At 29.4% G+C, this 19,853-nt stretch overlaps 1 protein-coding gene across 3 annotated transcripts in view; it reads right to left on the bottom strand.

Moving 5' to 3' along the window:
- The window catches only part of rdx (BTB/POZ and MATH domain-containing protein rdx), a 358,647-nt gene that overhangs the window by 30,177 nt on the left and 308,617 nt on the right, over positions 1-19,853 (bottom strand). Inside the window, exon 1 of one of the 3 annotated variants that reach the window (XM_075289522.1) lies at positions 10,776-12,805. The exons of the other annotated variants lie outside the window; for them this stretch is intronic. Coding sequence (XP_075145637.1) covers positions 10,776-12,556 — 1,781 coding nt within the window. The 5' untranslated portion in view covers positions 12,557-12,805. Of the gene's footprint in view, positions 1-10,775; positions 12,806-19,853 lie in introns of those variants that run through there. 3 annotated transcript variants of the gene reach the window in all.

Raw genomic sequence — 19,853 nt, 5'->3', positions numbered from 1 at the left:
TAGGAAGTGAGTTTATAAAATGAAGGTTTCGTTTCACAACATTGCTATTTGATGGTTGATATCAAGTAATTAAAAAACAACTAAATAATCATACCAGAATTAAATAGAAATAGTCTATATTAGTGATTAGTTATCTGTTTTCTATCCAAAAACATATACTATGTCTCATCATTTAAAAATTCATAAAAGTTTACTTTAAATTAATTCAAGATACCATTGAAAAGAACGATGTTTTAATAATTTTGCCTTACTTGTCTATCATCTTATCATTAGGTACAAAAATTTATGTACATAGAATGTACTTGACATACTCAAATAGTTAATCGTTCAGGAGGAGGACGGCACAAATAAACATCGTCATGGGTAGTTTATTCATTTATGATATTGAAAAGTAGCAGAAAACAGACAACTAATTTCCCCCGAATGAAATTTATGACATAATTCTAATTAGGTCATTGTTTTTTTATTTAATAATTAAACGAAAGTAGGGGGAGCAATGAATGGTATTTTTTTCTGTTTTTTTTTATGACAGAGGAGTGTTGAATCAATTGAGGCCAAGAGAAAAACCCTTAAAGAAATTTATTTGTATGAATTAATAATGGCTGTGGAATGTTTAAAAGTATGGGATAGCAAATGATGATTTTCTTACAATATATTAAGCTTTGAAAGATATTAATATATCTTACAAAACTAAATATTAATTGAATAAACAGTAAATGTGTATATGAAATATGCCAAGTCTAATGTCACATTCTAATCATATTATGTAATTTTAGACTTATGAAAATAACCTGACCATAACCTATAGATTGTTTAACTAAGCGTACACTAACTTTTCTAACCTAACCTTTAAATTACAAAAAAATGGTAGAATACAGTTTTATGTATCGTCTTCCTTTATTTAATCGACTGGGGGAAATTATCTGGCCAGTCGAGATTAATTGATAAATTAGTCTAAACGATTAGTTATACAATTAATCTGAAACATTCTATGCAGAGAATAAAGCCGCCGAGCAGAGAATGAAGCCGCCGAGTCGCGCCGCCGATTTCAGTCGCCGCCGGCCATTTTTTGCCAGTCGACGCCGCCGCCGAATATGTCGGCTCATCTCGACTCAAATTTAGCCGCCAATTAATCAAAAATATTGGTTTAAATCAAAAAACGTTATTAACATTTGTAGTAATTTTAGTCAAAATTTTGAGCCTTTCACCCCCAATCAATCTATTTCAAAGTGTTATAATAATTTTGCAAAAATTTACCTCAGAAAATTTGAATGAAATGTAAATTTGATTGTACGATTGGTTGTACAACTAATCTCATTACCATTCGAATAACTTCAAATTGATTTTATAATGGATAATTGTCCGCCGCCGAAGAGACTTATTTATATCGGCTTAGCCGTCAAGCCGCCGCCGCCGGATACAAAAATTTAATGTCAGCCGCCGCCGACAAAAATGGGTCGGCTTCATTCTCTGCCGCCGAGTCGCGCCGCTGATTTTATTAGCTACCGACCCTTTTTTTGACAGTTGAAGTCGTCAATTCATCAAAACTATTTATAAAATATAGAAAAAATGTATTAATAATTTATGTATTTTCTACCAAAATTTTCAATTTTGGATACCCAATTATACAATATTAGGTTTTAAATAATAATTTCGCAAAAATGTTACAAACTTGTTTTTATTGTATTCGACCTGTGCAAAAATCTTGTTCAAAAGATAGGAATGTGTAAATTTGATTGTACGATTGGTTGTACAACTAATCTCATGGTTAGGTTAGGTTAGGTTATGTGGCAGCCCGATGTATCAGGCTCTCTTAGACTATGCAGTCCATTGTGATACCACAGTGGTGAACTTCTCTCTTATCACTGAGTGCTGCCCGAATCCATGTTAAGCTCAATGACAAGGGACCTCCTTTTTATAGCCGAGTCCGAACGGCGTTCCACATTCCAGTGAAACCACTTAGAGAAGCTTTGAAACCCTCAGAAATGTCACCAGCATTACTGAGGTGGGATAATCCACCGCTGAAAAACTTTTTGGTGTTCGGTCGTAGCAAGAATCGAACCCACGACCTTGTGTATGCAAGGCGGGCATGCTAACCATTGCACCACGGTGGCTAATCTCACTACCAATCCAATAACCTCTACTTCAATTTATAATGGATAAATGTCCGCCGCCGAATATACAAATTTATATCGGTTTAGCCTCAAGCAGCCGCCGCCAGAGGCAAAATTTTTGGTATCATTTGCCGCTGCCGCCGATAAAAATGGGTCGGCTTCATTCTCTGACATTAAGCTTTCTGCGGATACTAACTATTATAAGGATACTATTTACAAAAAAATTCAATTAAATTATAAAAAAGTCTACCGAACTTTAAAAAAAATATTTTTATAAAAAATTTTGTCAAAATTTTATTTCTATAGAAAATTTTATCAAAATTTTATTTTTATACAAAATTTTGCCAAAATTTTATTTCTATAGAAAATTTTGTCAAAATTTTATTTCTATAGAAAATTTTGTCAAAATTTTATTTTTATAGAAAATTTTGTCAAAATTTTTTTGCAAAATTTTATATCTATAGAAAATGTTGTCAAAATTTTATATTTATAGAAAATTTTCTCAAATTTTTATTTTTATAGAAAATTTTGTCAAAATTTTATTTGTATAGAAAATATTCTCAAATTTTTATTTCTATAGAAAAATTTCTCAAATTTTTATTTCTATAGAAAATTTTCTCAAATTTTTATTTCTATAGAAAATTTATTCAAAATTTTATTTTTATAGAAAATTTTTGCAAAATTTTATATCTATATAAAATTTTCTCAAATTTTTATTTCTATAGAAAATAATTTTCTCAAAATTTTATTTGTATAGAAAATATTCTCAAATTTTTATTTCTTTGGAAAATATTCTCAAATTTTTATTTCTTTGGAAAATTTTGTCAAAATTTTATTTCTACGGAAAATTTTGTCAAAAGTTTATTTTTTATAGAAAATCTTCTCAAAATTTTATCTCATCATTGTTGTTGTTTTTTTCTATAGAAAATTTTTTCATTTCTTTAGAAAATTTTGTCAAAAATTTATTTCTATAGAAAATTTTGTCACAATTTTATTTATATAGAAAAGTTTATCAAAATTTTATTTTTATAGAAAAATTTCTCAACATTTTATTTCTATAGAAAACTTTCTTAAAATTTTATTTCTATAGAAAATTTTCTCAAAATTTTATTTCTATAGAAAATTTTGCCAAAACTTTACTTCTATGGAAAATTTTGTCATAATTTTATTTTTATAGAAAATTTTCTCAAAAATTTTATTTATAGTAAATTTTTACAAAATGTTATTTCTATAGAAAATGTTCTCAAATTTTTATTTTTAAAAAATTTTATTTCTATAAAAAATTTTCTCACATTTTTGTTCTATAAGAAATTTTGTCAAAATTTTATTTCTATAGAAAATTTTGTTAAAATTTTATTTCAATAGAAAAGTTTGTCAATGTTTTATATCTATAAAAAAATTTGTCACAATTTTATTTCTATAGAAAAATTTGTCAAAATTTTACTTGAAAAGTTGGTCAAAAATGTATTTCTATTTGGTATATTTTTCAAAATCTACCAAAACATCAAAAATTCTACCAATCTACCAAACAGTAAAAAATTTACTATTTTTGGTATCAACTGTGGCAACTGTGAGTATGGGATGTACACACATGAGAAATTCATTGAGTAACTTAAATGACATATTTATCGAACATTTAAGTTACTCAATGGATTTCTCACGTCTTTACGACCCATATTCCCTATGTGAAAGAAAGTGTTGCCATTGCATTATAAATATTATTGAATTGCTATAAATTGCTAGAAAAAAAAAATAAAAATTTGATATTTTCCTGCATGAATAATGTTTTGCATTGAATCATTTGCAAGACTATCAATCAAATGGATCCCTATCAAAATATTGCATATTCCAAGCATCCTTGCCATCAAAAAAAAAATGTATACATCTATATAACCTAAATACACAACAAATGTTTGAGTATAAAATTGGTTAACGAATACCCAAAAAAAGAGGGGGACATTGTTCCCATTTTCATATATTAATAATACAAAAAAAAGAAGAAAAACTTTAATAGAGAAGCATGTTTTTGTTTTCGAAAACAGAGAGGGCGAAATGGGTCAATTACAGCCATATAACCAAGCACATACAACATACACTCATCAAATAGACCACTACGAGCGACCACCCTCCCATTGATCATGATTATCATCAAAAACTGCTGTTGTAGTTGGCTTATATTTTTTTTATTAAGGTAGGTGGTAGTGGTATTAACTGACATGTTATCCAATAACCCATTTTTCTCTCTAGTAATTATGTTGAATATTATTAAAAAAATTCAGGATATTTATTAAGAGGATTTCATTGTTTCCCATACCATGGCGGCTTCACCCAACAAATCGCCTGTTAGAATTAATACTGTGCAAAGTTCTTTTCTAGGCCGCTCCACAAAATTTTTTTCCAAAGCTCATATGATCTCATAATCTAGATTCGCTGGTGCTTTTTTGTGTAGTATTTTGAATATTTTGTATATTTGTATAGTATTTTCTTTGCCGAGTGGTTTTTTGTTTTGCCATGGCCATGTGCTAGACTTTGGCTATGAAAATATTGTGCACACACAGTACTACTTTCTTTGCCTTGTTTTTCTCCTCCCCAATCCCATAGTACAACACAGAGCTTGGAATATGACGAACGATGCCGACCATCACCCTTTTGCTTGGTTTCACTTAGACTGTCAGAGTCACTTCGTCAATCTGTCATTTAGCCAGTTATGCTGATATCAACAAGAATTATTGTTCAGTGTTGTTTGGTTTGGTTTGTGGTTGGGGATTTTTGCTGGCTGACTGGTTGGATGGATGGATGGATAATTTTTTTTCAAATTCTCTGCTCTTTCTTGTTTAAATACTTTCATATCTTTTTGTTTTTGATATTTATTTTCGAGGTTTCACTGAAATACCAAAAACAGCATGCATGTGTTCTTTGGGGGATTTTGTTTCTGTTTTGTTGCTCCTCCTTTATGAATCATTTATAGAATTTTTATTGAAATTATATTCTATTGTGGTGTGTAACCAGAAAACCAAATTAAGTCAAGTGCTAAGGTGTTATCAGTGGAATGAGGAATGTTCAGTTCAAATCGTCATTTGTTAAAATGTATTAAACTCAACTGAAACCACCAACGTTGATAAGGTTGTAAATTCAAAGCAGACAAAGGGCAAATAGTACATCAACATGCTATTTGTATTATGAATATTATTTCCAATTCGCAATAATTTATGTAAAAATAAATCGCGAGAACTGCATTGGCAATATTCATAAACTAGACGCAAAAGATTTCCATAGTGATTACAAAATTAATATAATTGCAACTATATCGCAAACGTAATAAACCCCACTCATATAGACTGTCAAGGACTTTCATTTAATATCCGATAAGAAATTGTGAAATTAAAATACCCTACCCAAATTAGACACACAGAACACAGAAAAGATTAAGCAAAATTAAAATGAATATAATTGCCTAGAATAAAAAGCTATATTTTCAAAGCATAAAATAATATAATAGGAAACTATAAAAACGTTTCAATTAATCTATGAACGATATCAAGGAAAGACAAACGATTTGTAGATGTTATAAAATGTTTAAAATGTGAATATGATAATGTTGAAAGACCATATTTGTTTATCATTGCCCAATGAACCACCGAATCAGCTGATTTATAAAGCTTACTTAACATAAAAACGTTCCACCGGTCATGGTGTACACGCAGAGAATCACTATGATCACCTCAAACATGTTTCAAGAGCAAAATGTTTTTTTTTTTTTTTTTTTTTTTGACGAGGACATGGAAAATTCTTGTGGCAAAATTTATATTTTCGCGTTGCACATATCCATGGTTGGCGAAATCAGATACATATTTTCTGGGAAAATAACATGGTTGCGACAAAAATGTTACATGAACCCTGTCTAAAAATAACATTTCGTTCTTGAAACATGTTTGAGGTGATCATATTTCTTCTCTGGGTGTATACCGTAGGTACACAGAAAAAAATTTCACGAAAATTTTTCCAATTAAAATTTTAATTGAGTTTTAAAAAATATTTAATTAAAAATTTAATTGATTCAACAAATTTTTTATTGAAACAAAAATCATTCACAAAATTAATAGTATCAATTAATTTTTTAATTGGATCAATTAATTTTTTAATTGACCTTCAATTAATTTTTTAATTCATACAATCATTTCCGTGATTGAAGACATTTCAATTAAAAAATTACTTGGATCAATTAATTTCGTGATTGAATCAGAAAAAATTTTTTGTGTGTAACTGATGTAAACATTTGATATAAAAAAATCATATAACAAATTCTTATCTACTGCAGAACGACATGAGAATATTATTTTATATCTAAATATATTCGACAATAAAAAAATAGTGGTGTTTTTTCAGTTATTTTTCACATATTTTAAAGTTAAGAACTATTAATTCACATTAATTTACTATTGTGAATAGTATAAATGTCAATGCGATAAAATGCTATATGGCAATACTGGTGGTGTTTGTGCCAAAGGGCATTCAGTTTAACTGCGTTTTGTCATTGCCAAACTGAAGCACTAGAGGTCCCGTAATGTCATGAAGTTTGCTTCGTCACATCATTCCAATTAAGATACTCTGAAAAATATTTAAAAACATTTGTGTATTTGATAAATTTCTGTCTAGATTCTCTTTGTATGAGAATTTAGGTTCTCTTTGTATGAGCATCTCATAGACCTTATAATACATAGATGATCCACTATTCTCTTAAAAACAAATGTGTCAGGTCCAAAAATTAATTTTCTGACATTTCGTTTTGATTTTTTCGTAAAGAGTCAGTCCCAAATATTAATTTTCGTGCATTTGCTTTTGTGTTGTTCGTAAAGAGCAATGCTGCTCAAAATTAAATTTCGTATTTTCGCGGTTTTGGTCACAATTTTTTGTTCAAATGTGAACTTTTAATATATTATTTTATTTATAAATCCTCTGGTGCATCATAAACGGTCTAATTTTGTGTAAAATTGGCAAACTACAAAAAGGAAAACGAAAGAGGTTGTACGCGTGCTCTTATTTTTCTCGTTTATTCTTAATCTTCGGAACTGTCAAACCTAGTTTGACACCCACGGCTCATCTATGTATTATAAGGTCTTTGGACCATCTAGATTCTCTTTGTATACACTGATGAATTACGATGGATAGTGTTGGCAATTTATGACAATTTTAGTAAAATTTTTAGAGTTTTTTTTAAATATATAGGCATAAAAAACGTTTTAAATTTATTTTAAAATCGATAAGAGAAAGTAAAAAATAGCAATGGTAATGGCAATGGGATTTTACTATACATATCTCAATTTTTTCGAGCTGTCGGATATGATATAAAACCCCAAATTAAAAATTGCTCTCCATAAAGAAAAAAAACTTTGTACTACCACTAAAAATCCTCTTGGGTGGTACGGTACTACGTTAAATATGTCCTCCACAAACTTTTGTCGTTTCAATTATTTTCGGTTACCAAGCATTAAGGCTAAATGTTATGGTAAAAGCAAACCACAATTCTAATTAGAAAATACACACATATATACATATATACTATGAATCCTCATAAACATTTCTGTTTTCCTCCTTTCACTTATGATACACAGATATGACCTCACAACCTCAAAAAAAAAAAGCAGCAGCCAGCAAGAGGCAACAAAAACTGTAACAAAAGAGGTCAACCAGAGTGGTACGTATGCTTGTACACACATACATACACACTCGTAAACCAAAAAAGGATAAGAAATGATATTAAATTTGTGCACACACTTTCATGCGTTTCTACACATTCACCACCATCAACTTTCAAAGTGACTTGAAGCTACAGTCACATATTCAGGCTAACACACATATATTATTCTCAAATCTATTCAACAAATTAATCTAAATAAGAAAAAAAAAACAACAAATGTATTGAGGAGAAAGAGAGACCGTACATTTTTAGGAAGAGCAACAATTTGTAGAAGAAAATAAAAACAATGAAAAGGAAAAAGTGTGTCATCTTTATTTAGGAAAAACAAAAACACCAAAAGAAAAACACAACAACAATAACATTTATCGAAGTAACAGAAAACTAAAACATTCAGCCTCATGATTCAAGAACAATACTGGCGTTTTGTGGTGGCCTACGGATGCATGGATACAACCGACAATGATATTGCCGCCAATGATACAGGAGAGTGGTACAAGAGCGCCACACGCGCACACATATACAAAACATGTGCTAGTTACATTCTAGTTGGAATCGTAACTAGAGCTCTCAGAGTTTTTCAATAGCATTTAACAGGGCCTGTTTACATCTTGTTTAAACATAGTTAGTTAGCACTGTTAACATGTTATTGAGCTAAGTTAAAGGAAGTGAGAAGAGAAAGCCTTCAAAAAGGGGTTGCCATATAAACGAGAGTGTTCACAAATAGCAACTAAATAAAAATACACTTTGGAAATAATTGAAATTCTTTTTGGGAAAAAGGTAAATATACATTAAAAAAGAAAAAAAAAACTTTTTGAAAAAGTCAAAAATGGAAAAATTTGGTATAAATTAAATTGATTGAATTTCAAAAAAAAAAAACATAATATATATTATTAATCAAAAACTCGAAAATCAAGTTCCAAAGATCGTATTTTTGCTTTCAAGACTTGCAATGTTTACAAGTGTTAATCTTTTTCCACAGAAAGTAGTAATAATTTCCTCTAATTTAGAAAATTTACAAGTGTTAACAATCTTTTTTACCACAAGTATGTAGTATACATTTTCTCTAACTTAGAAAATAATTTTTCCAAAATTAAAATGTCAGCAAGTATGTTGTTTTTTTTTTAGGTCATTTTAATGGACTATAATTTACAAAAATATCTAGTTTAAATAACTGTGTATTTAAGTATAAAAAAATCGGAACTCGAAGATATTTAATATTTATTTAAAATATTTTTTTTGTTTGCTCATGGAACTAAATTTAATTTTATTTTATTTTTCCTTTTAAAGAAAAAATAGCGATAAAGCTATTTTTTTAGCTTTTTAAAGCATTTACATATTTCGACTAAACACAAAGCTTTCATTTTCCATGTCAATTTGTTTATTGTCTGATTTTTGGCTAGGTAATAAATTATGTATGATAATATATGAAAATCATTGAACCTAATAATTTTCATTCTGATTGCTACTGATTCCCACTTATTGCGGATATGAATACAAATTATTTCCCTAAAACTGACTGACTCATTGCTTTTATGGTTTTAAATTTTTGTTTTGATAAATATATGCTAATTTCAGAAGTATAAAAAAAACAATACCTCTCTACATTGAACGTGATTTTTAACGATAATTTGTGTAATAACCGGAAAAGTTTTTGGCCAGAACTCAAAAGAAAATGCAGTACTTAAATTGTAATTAGTATAAACTTCCGCAAACAAAACGTGTGAAAATAATGTTTCCCGCATACGCACTTTAAGATAAATAAGAGTTTGCTAAGTTATAAAAATAAAATTTATTACTTTTTTTAATTTTTTTATTTATCACAATCTGTATTATTATCGAAGATTAAGATGAGTTGAGGTGAAATTTGCAAACAGTTTTTTTTAGTAAAATTGCGGAAATTTTTTTTTTATCTTATCTTTTGTATATTTTGCTAACAGCAATAATCAAACTTTTTTATTATTTTTGATTTTTATATAGGTTTTGAAATTATTATTTTATTATAATTGTTATTTGACATTTTTGCTAATTTTAATTCCAATATTCTATATAAAAATGCTCATTTAGAAGTAGAAACTTAGCTTTTTTGAGCTTAAAATATTATAAGACACGAAAACAAACATTTTGTTTTCGAAAATGTTTTGTGTATGAATATTATTTACTGTAATTATGAAATTTTGTTGTCTCCAAAATTAATTCATATTTTGTAGATTGATTTCGAAACCTCAATCCGAGAATGCTTTAGTATTAACAATTTTATTTGTGTATAGATTTAATGACGTATGACCTTTAAGCAAATAAATGTTCAATGATCTTCCGTGTGAGAAACATATTTCAAGGTGTTTCATACCTATGGAAAAATAGACAGATATTTGTATTGGAAACAAAACATGTTAGAAAAATAGAAAATGATCATTATTGCCAATGGAAATTCTATAAATGGATTATAGTATTATTGAATTTAGAAATAAATACAAAGGTTAATGTCTTCTATGAAATTAGAAATTATTTAAAGAATAAGTCGCAAGGCAATATTCAATAAGACCCTCATGATTTTTTTATTTCTTTTTTATTAATTTCAAATGTTAAAAAAAAATATAGGAAATGTCAATTCAATCTTGGAGTAATGTTTTTATTTTTTTATTTAGTACTTTTTTCTTTTATACGGAGATATTGCAACACAATGGCAACACTTTCCATGAACGAGTACAGATGACAAAAAAGAGTGCTGCCAATTTTAGTTGAGATATGCATTGATAACAGAGAGTTACATTTTAACAGTGGGCTGGAATGAAATCTTACATTTTCCTTAGCCTAGCAGTGATTTACCCCCATTTTCGCAATTTTCCAATCAAGAAATATTTTGTACAAAAATATTTATGTTTGACATCAATACGGTATTAGGTTTAAGATCATCAGATCAGATGATGGATATTTTCCAATAAAAAATCATATTTGGTTTTTACCTTTTATTATCACAGCAATGCTGGTGTTGTTGTTGTAATTGTTGTAATGTTGCAGGAGGTATTAAATTGTGATTTTGAGCCTGTAAGGCGTTACAATATTCCTTAGAATTTGGACACTTGACCAATAATACTACACACACGGGTGAATTTGAATTGGATGTTGAGGGCGAAGAAGAAGAAGACGACGACGATGTCGATGATGACGAAGAAGAAGACGCTGTAGCGTTGGCAGCAACTGATGAAGAATTCGCTGATGATAAAGAACCGGAAGCGGAAATTGAATTTGACAATTGATGATGATAATGATGGCGATGATGATGATGATGTTGTTGTTGTTGCTGCGAATTTTGTTGTTGGAATTGTGATGAATGTTGCTGCAACAAACGATGATGTTGTGATTGCTGGTGATGATGCTGGTGGTGAGAAGCAGACGAAGACGAAGAAGACGAATGTTGAGAGTTGTGATGCTGTTGTTGCTGCTGCTGCTGCTGGGAATTTGTTGCTAAACTATTTTGCTGTTGCCCCGCGTGTTGCTGATTTAAATGCCGGCGTATCGATTGATGTATACGATGTGTTATCGAATTTGTCAAAGCGGAATGTTGCTGATGATATAACGATGAAGATCCCGATGAGGAAGAAGAAGAGGCCGCTGTGGTCAGTGAGGAGGACGATGATGACGAGGAGGAATTTGTTGCTGAAGAACTTCCTGCGGTTGGCGGCGAATTCAATCGATTGGCTATAATACTATTCAATGTTGTACTTGATGTAATCAAAGTTGAGGGATTTGAAACCAAACTTCTTAAAGTAGAATTGGATAGAGAAGACGATGTCGAAGAGTTATGTGTAGAGCTATTTGTACTCGAGTTGCTGGCTGAGGAACTTTGTCTGGTTAATACATTCTGTAAATTATTTGTAGCAAATAATTCTTGCAACAATGGTGAGGAGGGTGACGATGATGATGACGACGACGACGCGGATGAAGAGGAGGGCGACCCCAGAGCAGGCGGTGTAGCCAAATGTTGGGCTAATGTCTGTAAAATGGGTCTAGAAGAGGACGAACTGCCGGACTCTGTGGTTCCCGTTGAAGCCGTTGGTATATGGCCTAAATGTTGTTGCAATACCGATGTTGGTTGTACCGGCGAAGATAATGGGGTCAGAACTTGAGGAGTACGAGATCCAGATGCCGACAAAGAGCCAGAGGATGACGAAGAGGTATTTTGTAATTGATTTTGTAGTTCGCTATTCTGACGTTGTTGGTGATTTAAGGCAGGTGTTGGTGGGGTTGAGGGCGGTGGTGTGGGTGGTGAAGCCAGCAATTGGTTTTGTTGTTGCTGCTGCCTTAAATGGGGCGTTTGTATAATGGGCGGTGCAGATATCAACTGTTGCAAACGACTACAGGTGGTACTTGTGGCACTACTACTACTAGAGCCCAAATCCTTGTGGGGAGAGGATGACGGCGATAACGATGCTAATAACAGATTAGAGGCAGATGATGCTGATGTTGATGGCTGTCCAGCTGTTGCGGCTGTCAAGGCTGCACTTAAAGTTGGTGTAGCTGTACTGTTACTATGCTGCTGAGTGGGCGTTGAGGGCGTAGTGGCTGGTGGTGTCAGGCAAAAACAATCATCATCAATTTCCGCATCCACCGAGGCGGCAATGTCATTTAGATTTGGTAGAAAATTTTCTTCTAAATTTTGCACTAATATATTGTTATTGTTAGTGTTGTTGATATTACTGTTGCTATTAGGCTTTTTCTTTATTTTCACAAAGGGGTCAAACATTTTTTGTGGATTTTTCGAAATTTTTTCTTTGTTTCAAGGTAGGGGGAGTGGCTTTTCTTAAAGAGCTTTTAGTTTGGAATTTTATTTTATTCACTTTTTCACAGAACAAAAATTCTTTTAATAATTCATAACACTTTTAAATATGTATGTGGTCACTTTTTGTGAAAATATAAATTAGATTTGTTTTATTTTGTTTATAACAATTGTTATAAATATTTTTGTGTGTACTTTTTTTTGGCAATATTTCTTTTGTTTTTAATTTTGTATAAAAATTTGCACTTTTAGGTTTTGATGTTGTTTTTTTTGTGAATATGTAAAAATCTTTTTAGAATTTAAAGTTTCAATAATCCAGGTTTTGAAACTTTATTGTTAGTTTTGTTTTTTTCTTCTTTTTGTTCACTAAATTTCACTTATTTTACCAATTCTCAGGTTTTTATTTAGAATTCAAATTATTTTGTTCAAATTTTCTTATTCTTCAACTCATTTATTGAGTTTCTTCAACTTTTGGGATATTAATTTCTTGGTTTCTTCTATTTTTCAAATGTCATTTTCACATTTCTTATTTTATAGAGATTTTCACAATTTTTGTATTTTCCATTTCAGAAGAAATTTTCCATGTATTATCAAAACAAAAATTGAAACAACAAACAGCCTACCGAATACAACAAAATAATTTAGATTTCTTTTTTTAATTTAAAAACAAAATATTTGGTGCGCGACGTTGAGATGAAATTAACAAAAGCTATAAACATTCACGTTACAATTGCTTCAAAAATCACAACGAGCGCACGATAGACGACGATGCGTTCACACCGAAAGTCAATAACAAACTAAAAGTAGGAGACGGAACAAATATCACACGTTATGTTAAGTTAAAGCTGAAATACACGGTCAACCAACAGCAAAAAGAGTACAAGTGAAACAAACACCAACGCATTTGCAGGTCTCAATGTAATTCACAGATACTCAATGTTGGGCACACATACCCACACAAGCAGACATAGAAAATCAAGTTGCTCACTCACATTGCCTATCTCATGGTGAGATTTTAGCACAAGAGTAGTAGAGCTGTATAATGCATAAAGACTCTTACTCTATCTGTCAGTTAGAGAACTCTTGTTGAGTTTATATTGTTGTGAGATACAAATATGAAGGGAGTATAGCACCATAGCAGTGAGTGTATTCACATTTGTTAGGTCGGTGAGCCTCACATTGCGCGCACATGACTACAACTGGTTTGGTGGGCTTTCGTTTTACTTTGCGCTGTTTGCTTATAGCCTCTTGTTGTTGTTATTATTTCGCCTTCGCCAGGCCTTTATGTTGTTGTGTGTGGTGTGTGTTTTTTCTCGTTATCTTGTCAGTTTGGTGTTTCCTCGTTTCACAAATTTTGTGTGAGTGTGTTTTTTTTACATTTTTTTTATTGAATATCACCATCATAGTCAGAGTACTCGTTGAGTAGTAGTAGTGTTGTTGTTGTTGTTCTTCATCTTCTTTTGTTGAAATCGTTGCCACTGTTGCTGCCAATATTATTGTTATTGTTGGTATTCTCACATTCGTATATCTCAGAGTAAAATAACAAAAACAAAAATATGTGTAACAAAATGTTTATGGCGAAATCAATTGTTCACAATGGGAGCAAAAATGAGCACGGAGAATGAGCACAGTCAGTCATCAGCCCACATGAAGCAGCTAGTATTGTCAATTTAGCGGTTTTTTGTGGATTTATTTGCTATATTCAATACATAGAGTAGCTTTGAAATGCTCAGAAATATCACCGACATTACCGAGAGGGGATAAATCACTGCTGAAAAAAAAATTTTGAAACTGTATGCAAGGCGGGTATGCTAACCATTGGATCAAGGTGCCGGCTTCCAGGGATGGTTATAAAACTAATAAGTTGTTGGGACTATTTCAGATAACTAGCTTTTAGAAAGTACTTTATGTCCATTCTGCTAAATTTTATCGATTTTTCTTAATAAATTTAGGCTAGTGTCGATACACTCAATAAACAGTGAACCCACAAGGAAAGAACATTTTTGGTTAATTTTATAAAATTAAAGTTAATTTAAGAAAATTTTAAATACAATGTATTGCAGACGCCGATATCACTACTATATCCCAAAAATAAGTATTTTTGTCCACAAATTCCTGAAAATTTGTAAGACATAATTTTTTTCCTTGATAATGAATATTTTGTAGTTTTAAGGAAAAATTGGAGTCCAAAATTGCAAGAATGTCTTTAGCGTCATACGAAGTTCAGGATAGGCGCATTTGTGGTAAAATTTAAAAATTTAAAGAAATTGGAAAATATTTTGTGGCAGATAAATCTTTGTGCTTCATTTTTATTAATTTTTTCCCTTATTTTAGTTAATTGAACTAACGTACGCAAAACATTATTTTTGTCAAGGAAACTTTCTCAAAACATAAAAATTCCACGAACTAAAATAGAGTTAAATGGTTTAGTGCCGTGGAGGGTCAATATTCTGGTGTTGAAACAAGTATTTGTTGTCTACAATCACGAAATATTTAATTAAAATTTCTTCAATTAATCTAATTAAAAAATTTTATTGATTCAATTAAAAAAAATATTAAAACAACTCATTTTTGTGATTTTTATTTTTAATTAAGAATTTAGTTGAGTTAGTTACATTTTTGATATTTCTCAAAATTCAAATAAAATTTTAATTGGAAAAATATTGGTGATATTTGTTCATGTGTGCTTGTGGGTCGTTCATATTTGCAAAAACTCTTTTTTTTTGATAAGATTATCTTATTATCTTCGATTTCCTATTGTGGTTATATGTTTTAAAATGTGTTAATAATTTGCAGTTCCTTTTCATAGAAGTAATTGTTATTGTTTTTTTTTAGGACTCCAAAGGATTTTAATAAATTTTAATAAATGAATAGAACATGTAGTTAACAGACTAACCAAAGAACGTTGACAACACTTAACATTCCCATAGTATCAAACCAACCATCACACAACCCACACAAAATATACTATACATTCGCTCTCTTTCTCTCACACTTTCTAGCAATGCAAATTGAATGGCATTCTCATAAATTTCCATCATTATTTTCCCTTCGAGTTTCATAACAGAGGTCGTCGTATGAGACGAGACAACGAGAGATACATGTATGTGAATGACAAACATTACGGAAGGAGAGCGAGTGTGTAACTGATGGCGACGACGAGCAAATCTCAAGTAAACGGATAACACAGCAACATCAGAGACATATACAATATTTTTAATTTTGCAATTTTGTTTTTGCATTGAGGTGATACTTTCCGATTTCGACGTAGTTATCTTCTTCTTATTCCAAGTCATTGTAATAAATGTACATAAATGCAGTACATGTGTACACTCACTGTCTATGTAATGAAGAATGTTTGTGTACAAAATATTTCATTGTCTCTACCGCTATACACAGGCTGTGTGATTGGCTCTCTGGGATATATGGACATACATTCATATATATTTACAAGGTGGAACATGTTAATATATTTATTAAGAGCTTTGCTCTCTATTCAAAAACGTTAACGTTGTTGCGGTTACTGTATATATTTTATTTTATTTTTTAAGTGATAAAACTCATTAATCTTATGTGTATGACCATAATATGGGCATTTCCATATAAGTGTAATTTTATTACTCGTATGCCCATCACCGTAATCATCATCACCAATGTAGTACGTGTGTATGAATGTAAATATGTCGTTTTTCTGTCTGTCCATGCATGTCTGTCTGTTTGTATTTAAAGGTTATTTTCAATTTCAAGATTAATAAGCATTTCCTTGATCTAAAAAAGCAAACGTACAAAACGACGACGTAAATGTGGAAAAAAGAAATCAAGCCACAAACAAACAGACAACCACGCGACGTAAGCGATGGCCGGCCATTATAATAGAGCAGAGAAAAAGCCCATAGCGGCATATTACACACACACAGACAACAACAGCAGAAGAAGAAGTATACACTTGTATATACATACTTACGACGTACGTACATATGTATGTACTTACATACACTTGCTTTTTTACATTTCAACACACAGTGAATACTGAGTTATCATCATGACCCCTTTTCCGGAGTACGGGATGTCCTTGTTCGTTGTACTTGGTGTGCCCATGGTAAAATAGTACGCACAGTACACATACGCACACACACGCACAAACCCATGATATGTATGTGCAAGCCATATGTAACCGAATCGAAAGACATTCAACCATACTTAAGTATTAAGTTTTATCAGGTTTCACTTCTTTGTTGCTGTGATGACTTCCATCCTTTTCCTTGTTTCCTCAGCTCCCCAAAACAAAGCCATATATATTTTATTATTCCTTGAAATGTCATCCTTCTTGTTTTGACGCAAAACAAACCCCACAAGAAAGAGGCATTAATTTTAGTCCAAAACCATTTTTGGGAGGGGATCCTTATATTTGTCGGTGTAATATTTTTATATTTAGGCATACAAGAGAAATACGGGTTTCCCCATTGGGGTTGTGTTTTTAAATTTCCAAATTGTGTAATCGAAATTGTTGGTTTGGAAAACTTCTCGATCAAATATAATGATGACAGCTTTCTGTTTGTTGACATATTCTAATTACCAAATTTGATTTTACGCTGTGTGTTCTAAACCAACGCCACCGCTTGAATAAAGTGGATAAAGTTCAAAAGTACAGGGTGACATAAATAAATAATTTTAATTTGTATAATGGAGCCCATTTGTATACTCTAGTATAAGAAATCATTTGCCGTTATTCTATTTTGTTGTTGTTGAAAAATAACAATATGGCAACTCTATTTATTGTAAAATTCCATTTGACAGCGGGCACGTTTTAATTCATATTGTTTGATTTACAACTACACTCCCATGAAATAAAAAAATCATTTGTTAAGCAAAGTTCATATGGTAGTAGTACAGGGTGACGTAAATTAAATAGAATTTTCAAAGTCTCCTAACACATAAAATGCACCCCAAGCACGGTTGGTAGAATTCTACCAAATATTGTAGATTTTTTACTGTTTGGTAGAATGGTAGAATTCTTGATGTTTTGGTAGATTTTGCAAATTTTTGGTAAAATAAAGATAAATATAGAAAATTTTGTCAAATTTTTATTTCTATAGAAACTTTTGTCAAAATGTTATTTCTATAGTTTTGGTAAAATATAGATAAAAAGTTTGAAAATTTTGTCAAATTGTTATTTCTATAGAAAATTTTGTCAAAACGTTATTTCTGCAGAAATTTTTATTTCTATAGAAAATTTTGTCAAAATTTTATTTCTATAGAAAATCTTGTCAAAATTTTATTTCTGTAGAAAATTTTGTAAAATTTTTATTTCTATAGAAACTTTTGTCAAAACTTTATTTCTATAGAAAATTTTGTTTCTATAATTTTTTTCTATAGAATATTTTGTCAAAATTTTATTTCTATAATTTTTTTTTCTATTGAATATTTTGTAAATTTTTTTTTCTATAGAATATTTTGACAAACTTTTCTATAGAAATAAAATTTTGCAAAATAAGATTTGGTAGTTTTTCGTAAAATTTTCTCCAAATTTTGGTAAATTATTTTGGGGTCAAAATTTTACTTCTATAGAAAATTTTGTCAACATTTTATTTCTATAGAAAATTTTATCAAAATTTTATTTCTATCGAAAATTTTGTCAAAATCTTATTTCTATAGAAAATTTTGTCAAAACCTTAGTTCTATAGAAAATTTTGTCAAAATTTTATTTCTGTAGAAAATTTTGTCAAATTTTTATTTCTATGGAAACTTTTGTCAAAACTTTATTTCTATAGAAAATTTTGTCAAAATTTCATTTCTATAGAAAATTTTGTCAAAACTTTATTTCTATAGAAAATTTGGTCAAAATTTTATTTCTATAGAAAATTTTGTCAAAATTTTATTTATATAGATAATTTTATCAAAATTTTATTTCTATAGAATATTTTGTCAAAATTTTATTTATATAGAAAATTTTATCAAAATTTTATTTCTATAGAAAATTTTCTCAAAATTTTGTCAACATTTTATTTCTATAGAAAATTTTGTCAAATTTTTATTTCTATAGAAACTTTTGTCAAAACTTTATTTCTATAGAAAATTTTATTTCTATAGAATATTTTGTCAAAATTTTATTTCTGTAGAAAATTTTGTACAATTTTTATTTCTATAGAAACTTTTGTCAAAACTTTATTTCTATAGAAAATTTTGTCAAAATTTTATTTCTATAGAAAATTTTGTCAAAATTTTATTTCTATAGAAAATTTTGTCAAAATTTTATTTCTATAGAAAATTTTCTCAAAATTTTATTTCTATAAAAAATTTTCTCAAAATTTTATTTCTATAAAAAATTTTGTCAAAATTTTATTTCTATAGAAAATTTTGTCAAATTTTTATTTCTATAGAAAATTTTGTCAAATTTTTATTTCTAAAGAAAATTTTGTCAAATTTTTATTTCTATAGAAAATTTTGTCAAAATTTTATTTCTATAGAAAATGTTGTCAAAATTTTATTTCTATAGAAACTTTTGTCAAAACTTTATTTCTATAGAAAATTTTATTTCTATAATTTTTTTCTATAGAATATTTTGTCAAAATTTTATTTCTGTAGAAAATTTTGTAAAATTTTTATTTCTATAGAAACTTTTGTCAAAACTTTATTTCTATAGAAAATTTTGTTTCTATAATTTTTTTCTATAGAATATTTTGTCAAAATTTTATTTCTATAAATTTTTTTTCTATTGAATATTTTGTAAAAAATTTTTTTCTATAGAATATTTTGACAAACTTTTCTATAGAAATAAAATTTTGCAAAATAAGATTTGGTAGTTTTTGGTAAAATTTTCTCCAAATTTTGGTAGATTATTTTGGGGTCAAAATGGTATTTCTATAGAAACTTTTGTCAAAATTTTATTTCTATAGAAAATTTTGTAAAAATTTTATTTCTATATAAAAATTTTGTCAACATTTTATTCTCCTTATCCGCTGATAAGGTCTTGCAGTGAATAAGACTTTTATTAATACTACAATCATTAGAATTATTAAATTGGAAGTCGTATGTTTATCGTGGCTATTCCTGTAATATCCCTGTATAGTCATACATATTCCAAAATATTTGAATTGTTTATGAAAATGTAAATAAAGGTTTTATCCTAATTTTTCCCTTTGATAATGTATAGATAAATATAGATTGAAACATATTGTTAATATCTCTGATGAAAAATCTTATTTTATTTCTGTAGAAAATTTTGTCAAATTTTTATTTCTATAGAAACTTTTGTCAAAACTTT

The sequence above is a fragment of the Haematobia irritans genome, chromosome 1, assembly GCF_050003625.1.
Source record: "Haematobia irritans isolate KBUSLIRL chromosome 1, ASM5000362v1, whole genome shotgun sequence".
NCBI classification, from domain to species: Eukaryota; Metazoa; Arthropoda; class Insecta; order Diptera; family Muscidae; genus Haematobia; species Haematobia irritans.
This window is presented reverse-complemented; position numbering and strand designations above follow the sequence as displayed.